The sequence below is a fragment of the Grampus griseus genome (assembly GCF_964374135.1).
Source record: "Grampus griseus genome assembly, chromosome: 12".
Lineage (NCBI taxonomy): Eukaryota > Metazoa > Chordata > Mammalia > Artiodactyla > Delphinidae > Grampus > Grampus griseus.
In genome coordinates this window covers 88,660,525-88,670,076 of record NC_139006.1, presented here as the reverse complement: position 1 = coordinate 88,670,076, position 9,552 = coordinate 88,660,525, and the positions used below count along the sequence as shown (strand labels likewise).

General features: G+C 45.7%; 1 protein-coding gene across 2 annotated transcripts in view; it reads right to left on the bottom strand.

Annotated features, from left to right (window-relative positions):
- Positions 1-912: 912 nt before the first annotated feature.
- ADNP2 (ADNP homeobox 2) overlaps positions 913-9,552 on the bottom strand; it is a 30,282-nt gene continuing 21,642 nt past the window's right edge. The window contains exons 3-4 of one of the 2 annotated variants that reach the window (XR_014297576.1): positions 4,899-8,694; positions 913-1,007 (exon numbers count right to left, since the gene is read on the bottom strand). Coding sequence is in view for 1 of the 2 variants with exons in the window: in XM_082668491.1 (XP_082524617.1) it covers positions 5,401-8,694 (3,294 nt within the window). In the remaining variant the exon portion in view is untranslated. Of the gene's footprint in view, positions 1,008-3,984; positions 8,695-9,552 lie in introns of those variants that run through there. The other variant, XM_082668491.1, reaches the window with a different exon arrangement.

Here is a 9,552-nt window from a genome sequence, read left to right as displayed (position 1 = left end):
ACAGAAGCAATGTTGTAACAAATTCAATAAGGACTTGGAACAAAAAAAGTGAGCTAGGCCATCTGAGTGAATGGCGTTAGTGTTTGTTTTCCACCTGCCAACATGGTGGCCTTAAGAGATCCCTGTCAGATACAACAGATTTGGATTTGGATTTTAATCTACTTTACAAGGTAACCCTCCCAGATATCTGATTTTTAACTTTTAAATTTTAAAAACTAAGTAGTAATTAGGACAGGTTATCAAAAACTAGAAAAATTCTAAAGCTGAGATTTAATAACTGCATAACAGAAAAAATAGATTCCAGAAGTATAAATCAGCAGGTGTGCTACAAGGTGAAGCTTTATGTTAAGGAATGCATGTTTAGATATTTACTCTCAGCACCTATGAAAAAGGAATTGGTTTGAGAACATTAAAATTATAACTATCAGTAAGAGAATGAAATTAAGTTTAAGTTTTTAAGACTAAAGAAAAGTGGGACTTCCCTAGTGGTCCAGTGGCTAACTCTGCGCTCCCAATGCAGGAGGGCCGAGTTCAATCCCTGGTCAGGGAACTAGATCCCTCATGCTGCAACTGAGTTCACATGCCGCAACTGAAGATCCCAAATGCCTCTACAAAGATCCCGCATGCCACAACTAAGATCTGGCCCAGCCAACTAGATAAATAAATAAATAAATATTTAAAAACTAAAGAAAAGTTTTCTGGCAGTACCTCATAGTTGGAATTTTTATTCCTTAGTTGATAGTTCAGCAGGGACTCTATTTAGTAACATGGGGAGACATTATAAGATATCTAAATAGCAAATCTGTGTGTACTTCTTTTATTGTTGTTCTAACCAGGACTTCCCTCCTCTCACTTTTCATTCACAACACATCATGTCATTGAGTTCATTACGCAAAGCATTTAGAACAATACCTGGCACACAGAGGGCACTGTTACTGTTGGTGCTGTAACCATCTAGGATCAGGATGCCCTGTATATCTCGACACCCTAAAGGGCTACGTGTGCGTCTAGAGAGAGCAGACAGAGATTTATTACAGACAGTACTGCATCAGTTAAGGGACATGTCACCGTGGGGGGTGAACTGACCTCTGAGTAGGGTGACCAACTTATCCCCACCTGCCTGGATGCTCCCAGTTCGGGTACTGAAAGTTCAGAGAAATCCCTCAGTCCTGAGTAAACTGGTACAGCTGGTCACTCTACCTTGGATCCCATTTCTTCATCTTTAAAATGCAGGTAAAATAAACCCTACATCATAAGAGTATTATGAGGCTTAAATGGGGAAATACGTGAACATAGGAATGAATCATACCAGCTAAGAGCATGGCGCTCGGCCCTCAGGTATCGCCCTAGCTCTTTTCACCTAACTAGCTCCCTGCCTTGGCCAACTTACTTAAGCTCTCCATGCCTCGGTTTCCTTTTAGGCAAAACGAGATACTACCGTTTACCTTGTAGGATGGTTGAGAGTTAAAATGCATGTCAGCTGTGCACAGCTGAGTAAGCGCTAAATAGATCCTTATCATTGTCGTTAAAATACTCAGCCCATTTCCTAGCAATAGTAAACTGTGGATAAATGTTTATTATCTACTAGGAAGGTCTGTTTAAAAACAATGTAAAAACTAGGTTAGTGTTTTGGGGCTGTTTTTTCTTTTCTTAATTGGTCGGGGTTGTTGCTTTCTTTAGTGAACTCTTAGAAAGTTGCACATAATCATCATATGTGAAGAGCTGTTGGAAAAGGGTAACAGGAGGTGGGCGACTGCCCTCCCTGGCCACACACCCCTGGGAACTCGGGGGCAGAAGAGCAACTGTCTACTGCAGGCCTGGCCCAGCTGCTGCCCAACTACAGCACAGCGTAGGATTTCCAGAGGTCTTATTTCAATACTGAATGAAGAACCAGAACCACATGGCTTCTGCAAGGGAGACTGAACCGGCCTGAGCTTGAGGGAGAGGATGATGTGTCCACAACACCAGGGAGGCCAACTGACAAGTCTCATATGAGCAACAGCCCTTTCCTGAGAACCACCCAGACCAGGAATTCCTGGGAGAGCTCCTTGGCCCGGGAATGCCAGTCCAGTGCGGTGGTGCAGAAGCCTAGTTTCTGTGGTTACCTGGTGGTACGTGGATGAGGGTCTTCTGGCCCCTGTGGGCTTTTCAGGACCGGCCTGGCCTCTTCACTGATTGGCTATGTTTTGTTTGATCTCATTGATGAGGGTGAAGGGGGAAGAGTGGGCGGACACCACCTATACCATGTAGTCTTCAAGCTACTGTGGTACCAACACTGCCCTTGTACCCAGCACTGTCCTCGACACGGCCACCTCTGCTGTCTGCCTGCCCTCATGCCAGCCCTGTAGCCCACATCACAGAAACTGAAGGCAGGTACTCCTGCCGTTGTGTCGGACTCCGAGGCCTACTGTCCTCGAGAGCTGTAGGGTCCACACTCAGCCCTTCCTACCTCACTCGCCTGCAGCTTTCTAGAGAAAACATTCATGGGCCTTAGGACAAGGTGAAATCAAAGCCAACTTGCTCCTCAGCTGAGTTGCTAAGGCAAAATCCGACAGACTGAGATTTGTTAGCAGTTTCACTCTGGAAGCAGCATGCTGAGGGATGCGTGGGAGAGCAGTGATCAAAAGAAGAAATAACCAAAGGTGTGGGTGGTGAAGGTGCTTATCCTGTCATTTGGTGGATGAAAAGCTTTCTGGAGCACTCCTGAATTACTGTCTCTCATTTATTAGTCACTGTAACAAATGAAGTGATGTGGTTCCTAGTTATTAAAAAATAACACATCCAAAACAAGGATGTGTTAACAGAATTCAGAAGCTAAAATAGTATCCTACATTCTAATTTGTCTTTCACTGAATAGACTTCAAATATGTAATCTGGGGGGGAGAGGGTAGGAGAAGGGAGGCTTTACTACGTGCAGCAAGGAGAACACGGAGGATCTTTCCTAAGCAGTGTCTCCAAATATGAAATATTTTTAGAGTTCATGCTACATAGATTACAAAATGTTTTAACGTATACAATTATTCGTAACTGTGGTAATAAAAAGGATTGTCTCCTTTCCTTCTCAATTTCTAATCTTTTAATGGAGTAGTTTAAAAAACCTCCACCACTATTAATCTATAGTTTAGTTTTTCATTTTCAAATTATACATTTAGGGACTTCCCTGGCAGTCCAGTGGTTAGGACTCCACGCTTCCACTGCAGGGGGCACAGGTTCGATCCCTGGTCAGGGAACTAAGATCCCACATGCCGCACAGCAGAGGCAAAAACAGTACTAAATTTACTCATTTTTTACATTTGCAAGAACTCCCATGTACTTTTTGAAGCTCAACTTATATCAAATTTTGATCCATAAGCCTAAAACATTATTTAATAACCAGTAACTAGCGTAGTATAAAAAGACTCCACATCGAAAGCTGAAATACAATTAGAAATCAGAATTCCTTCATCACAGTGGTTCTCCTCAGGGGCTGATGCTGCCCCACAGGGACACCTGGCAGGGACACATCTGCCAGCCCGGGGGGCCCAGGGGCTGGGTGGAGGTGCCACTGACTTGGAGGGTAGAGACCGGGGATGCTGCCCCGATCCTGCAGTGGACAGGACAGTCACCCGAGCAAAGAATGATCAGGCCCCAATGCCAACAGAACCCCTAACGTGCACAACTGAAGAAGGGAGGGTCAAACCATGCACACGGCAAGCTGCGCCGTTCAGCAGAGCACAACCTGGAGAAAGGCCGACTCCCAGCCGCTGCCAGACACGGCAAGGATCTCTAGCCACATCTATTTTGTGACCCTGTAATTAGTTAGCCCTTTTGGGTTGTGCTTATTTTCACAATGACAAGTAATGTTTTTTAGAAAATAAATATGGTATCTACTTCTACGTTTAGATTGTTCCTGAGTCACCGTGATGTTTTAACAGTTAAAAGAATTAAACAGTTCTACTTGCAGTGGTGTAACAAGTTTTAATTCAAAATAGACACTCTGAAAACAATAGGTAAAAAAAAAATAAACTTGAACAAGCTCTTTGAATTTACAACAGAGCACACCAACAATCACACACCAGTTTCACGACTGCCTCAAAAACGCACATTACAGCAATGACATGCAGCTATATTTTAAAAATCCATACGGTAACATTATCTTATTTCCCAGAGACTGTCTTATCTTCTGAGTATGTTGCACAGGTGCCTCTGCTGTGTATCACCAGCACTACGACTTAAGGTCTAAACTGGATGGTCTCCATTACTGCTTCTGGTGCTTTAAGTTATTTTATATTGTGTGAAAAAACCGAGGCTTAGCTGTCCAAAGGAGAGTAATACACTTGAGCTCCTTAGCAATACCCCATCCCATTAACCTGGACAACTAGGCTATGGGAAAGCCCATTTCCCCCAAATGAATACATTTACCTCTAGGAAACTGTCAGAGATTTAATACACCAACCGGGAGACTAGCTCCGGTCTACTCATTTCACCTTGTCCCCTGAAAACCTGTGTTTATATTTCAGTTAGTAGCCACACCCAGGGGTCAACATTTTATTCCTGAGTAACACGGTCCTTCCCTTTCACTGGTTTATGAACAGTTAGGTTAGGAGGAGAGCTTGTGTGTGTGTTTTCAGTGTTTGTTCTAAAGGCACTAAACATTTATTGTCATATCTTTGAATGGAGAAAAGACTTATCAGCGTATCAAAAAGAGGGGAAAAGTCTACACTGAGAAGTATTTTTGTACCTACAGAATTACTTTATTTGTAAAATAACTCTTGACTTATGAGCTTTAATACCAGACTTCAGGTTCAGTATATTTTTAACAAATGAAAACATTTGGTTTTCTGAGTTACAATCAAAAACAGCTGTTAGGACAAACCTGAAAAAACGTAAATCGAAAGTATAATCTAATGAGCAAATACCTTACAAGAAGAAATCAGCATAAGTTAATGCAGTGCATCCTTAAGGAACCAGACATGTCACAGGGGCTTCTACTCACTTCTCTAAACATTTACTGTATCATCTGCTGCTACTTGTGAAGCTGAGGGAGAGCAGTTTTAATTCGCAGTTAATCAAGTATTCTGAAACAAGCTGAAATTTCCTTAAATGAAAAACAAACATATATAGATTTCAGTTTTTATCATACGATACTGACACTACTGGGAAAACAAGGCATGCATGAAATATCAAAAGATTTAATTTACATGACAGAGGAAAAAATGAAAAACAACTGTTACAAAATCAAGCTGCAGGAAACAATAAATTTGAAAGAACTATTCAGTTCTTTACATAAAAGTCTTTCTGAGCACCTGAAATAAATCTAAAGAGCAGCATAAAGACCACTGAAATTGATTAGTCCGACATACCGTGAAGAAAATAACATCTCTAAACATCTCAGCTGAAAAAGACTAAGTATCTAGCACTTCAGGTTTCCTCATGTTTTTGAAAGTTTTGTGGTTCATAGTCAAAGTTCAATCTGTGTTTAACATTTTTAAGTTCAGACATATCAAAGCCTAAAAGTACAGAAGGCTTGTGATTTTTTATTGCTTTCATGCAAATATACCTTCTTTTTCCAAAAAATGAAGCCACGTCAATTTTCCACACCCATAAGAGTGAGGATAACAGTTCTATTTCCTTTTTACTGGGATATGGTCTCTTGTGGAAATAATCTCTAAGAAACTGCTTTTTTTCTTCGTAAGAACGGTCTTCGTATCTTTTAGGATTTAACGCTAAAACCTGGAGAGCGTCGTCGTGAACAAGGGGCGCCTCCGTCCTGCTTTCGCTCCTCTGTCTTTTAGAAGGCACGGCGCTCGTCGCCTTCTCCGGGGATGGCTCTCTGTCAGCGCTCGTGGGGACAGGCCGCTCCTCGCCCTCCCTCTGCTCCTCAGCCCCAAACTGGCCGTCAGGCATCTTTCTCTTTACAGAAAAACTGGAGTCGTGTATCACCTCACCATTGACTAAAAGCAGTTCACTGTTCTCAATAAAATTAGGCTGGACCTGCAGGCCTGAGCTGCTGTCCTTCGGAGCACTCCGACAGCGCAGCAGGTGTATGGCAATGGCTGCCAGAGTCATGTTGCCCGTGTAAACCCCACAGCAGTGGATGCACTTGAAAGCCGGGGATTTCAAAATCGTGTGCACCGTTGGCATGATGTGGTGCCGCTCCTTCAGATGCAGCTCGTACGCCTCAGCCGTCACGAAGGTGCCGAAGCAAAAAGGGCAGGTCAGCGCCTGGTTGCCAGGCCTCCCGGGCGCACCCTCGGTCTGCGGCCTCACTTTGATGTACACGGGCACCAGTGACTTGGAGTGTATCCCAGCCAGCACGGCCAAGTAGACCTCCCGCTCACCCAGCTCCTCCCTGGGCAAGATGGTGATGAAGTCGAGGTGGGGAAACAGCAGGCTGCCATTGGCATCGACATCCAGCTGAAATCCTTTGTCGCTATAGTCCACGGGCAGTCTCCTCTTCCCTAGGTGCATAGCCCTACTATGCTCTGAGAGGCCTTTAATATCGTGGAAAGTGCACGGGCAGAACAAGCACCCCAGGCCGTGCACCAGCAAGTGGCGGATAAGCTCCTCCTCTGAGACTAAGCACTTACAGGACAAACACCGAACTGTTTTCTCTCTCATCCACTTTAGAAACGGTGCACATGCCGCCAGCTTTTCCGGCTCCAGTGTTTCAGCGGATTTGGATTCGCTGTGCTTATGTGCCACTTCCATGTGGACCTGGTAGACATTGGAAGGGAAGAGCTCGTTGCAAACTGGACAGGTTTTCCACTGCTTTGCCTGTTTGAGCACCTGATTTGCCTCTGCCACAGACGAAGAAGGCTGAACGAACATATTCTGAGTGGCATTTACCACCACTGGTGGGGAGGGCAGGCTGGCCATGGAGCTGGCCATCTGTGCAGCCGTGCCCGACTGCAGGAGCTGGATGGGCATCTGGGGGGGGGCAACAGTGGCGACACTTCCAGGGGGCACAGGCAAAGTGACAGACACTGGGGCAAGTGTGTATGTGGGAATCCCATTCACTTGTTTCCCTGTGGGTATCAGCTGTCTGAGAATAGAGCCTGATGTCAGGAAAGCGGTGTTTGGCGAAGCCCCGGGTCTGATGGGCTGATGAGCAGGCAGGATGTTGGTACTCACAGACTGATTAAGCTGCAGGACCCCCGGCCTCACTGGCTGGCCCACAGGAAGGACCCCTGACACGACAGGCTGACTGAGCTGAAGAACACCAGAGTTAATACCCTGGTTCACAGGGAGAACACCTGACGAGACCGTCTGGTTGGGAGGAAGGAGCCCAGGTGGGACTACCTGGCCTGCAGGGAGAACCCTCAGTGGGACCGTCTGGCCAGGAGGGAGGACCCGCGGCGGGACTGTCAGCCCAGTGGGGAGCACCCCCGATGGCGCTGTCTGGCCAATGGGGAGAACCCCTGACTGAACCACCTGGCCAGCAGGGAGAACCCCAGAAGTTGCTGTCTGTCCTGAAGGGATAACCCCAGCAGGGGTCATCTGTCCCGCAGGAAGGACCCCTGACGGGACTGTCCGACTCACAGAAATCACCCCTGGCGAGACCGCCTGAAGAACTCCAGGGGTGACAGAGGGATTGACAGGAAGGACACCGGACGCAACAGGTCTATTTACCGAGAGAACTCCAGGCCCGACTGGTCTGCTTATGGGCCCAACAGGCTGGCTGAGGGGCAAAACCCCCGGGCGGATGGTCTGCTTTATGGGGAGGACGCCGGTTCCGACCGACTTATTTACAGGTCCCACTGGCTGACTCAAGGGCAACGCAGGAGGGTTTGCTGCCTGATTAAGTGGAACTCCATGAGAGAGAAAGACAGGCTGAGGTGTTGAGGGCGGCAGAGTGAGGTTGCTCTGGCCCACTGGCAGAGGACTGGAGACCAGAGTCACATGAGACTGGGCAACGGCAGGCGGGGAGTGGGTGAGGCTTCCAGAAGCGCCCGAGGCCCCAGTCACCGGGGGGGGCGCACCCTGAACTGGCTGTACCACAGTTTGGCTCTGACTGTTCTGTGGCAAGGCCAGGTGGAAGCAAGGAGATGTGGCTGGGATGCCCGGAGCACTGCTGTTGGGTGGTACAGCCACACGTGCAGCTGGTTTTGGAGCAATATGCATTTGCTTCAAAAGTCCAGTCTTCTTAATATGTTCTGAGATCACAGACCTAAGCTTATTCTCCAAATCCCTGTGTATATCCGACGTCAAGATGTGGTACATTAAAGCATCCTGGCTGCTGGCGTTGGCGCTGCACTTTTTACAGTAATACCTGTCGGATGGGGGCATCTTCTCTGTAGAACGGGGGTCGTCAGCTCTTGGTTGCTCACCCATCTCCTCAGTTCTCAGGCCAAAGTAGGAATTAATTAAGTAGTGAAAATGGGCTACCAGCACATGCTTCTTCATGCTGTAGTACAGAGTGTTTGAAAAGTTACATTTTAAACATGTAAAACTTATCACATCACTCCTAGATGATTTAGTTTCACCTAAAATATTCACAGTGTGGTTCTGGGCTTTCCGAGCAGGTGCATGAAACATTCTGAAGTGCCTTCCCACAACTCTGGGTTGGGAGGAAAACACACAGTTTGGACAAGGGATCACCAGCTCTTGGTCAATTTCATCTTCATGGTAACGATGTAAATGATTTTTGAATGAAGTAAGCACTTTTGTGGAGTATTTACAGAGGCTACAACAGTATGGTTTTGTTCGATATCTCTGTTAAAAGAAAAGAAAGTCAAGCATAGTTTAATAAAACTATCAGATGCTACACCTTCTACAGTTGACAAGTATATGATTCTTTTTCTTCTAACTGGCTAGATCTAGTGCTGTGTTGTAAGGGGAAAGTACCCACAGATAACGTGTAAGTAACACTAGAGACCCTAATTCAAATTTTCACATGTCACAAAACAGTATTCTTTTCAATTTCTTTCCTTCTCAAACATTTAAAAATGTAACAACTATTCTCAGCATGTAGGCCATACAAACACAGTTTGGCCCCAAAATCACAGTTAGCTGAACCCTGTTTCCAAGCCAGCCATTAAACCACAAATCTCATTACTTAGTCCTATACTTTGAATTGATGCAGTCCTAACTGCATTAATTAAAATAAACTCAATTTTCTGCACGAAAAAGTTATTGTCTCCCCTTCTCATCCCACTTCTCTTAGTTCCAATGCTGTTTTTACTCCAAATTCTAAAACTTCTGGAATTTATCTAATATAACCAAACTTGCAAATTGTTAACCCCATCATCACTGTCTTCCATTTCCCAGATTCCTGGAGAAGGCAGGAGACACACAGACAGCGCATGGCACAAGCAAGTAGCCAATAAACCATGCGACAAGCACCGAAGAAAGAGGGACTGTGCCTAACTCACTGTGAATAATCCTGAGGTAAGTTCAGGCCACAGACTGTAACTCTGACAGTACGGTATTTCTTTGTAAGGCAAATACGGGAAATTCAACAAGCTTGGGGCACAAGAACAGACATTTGTACAGCAGCTGGCCAACTGAGGAGCACAGTCTGTTCTAGCATCCAGGAAACCTTGCTGGTCTGACAACCTGGAGCAGTATGAC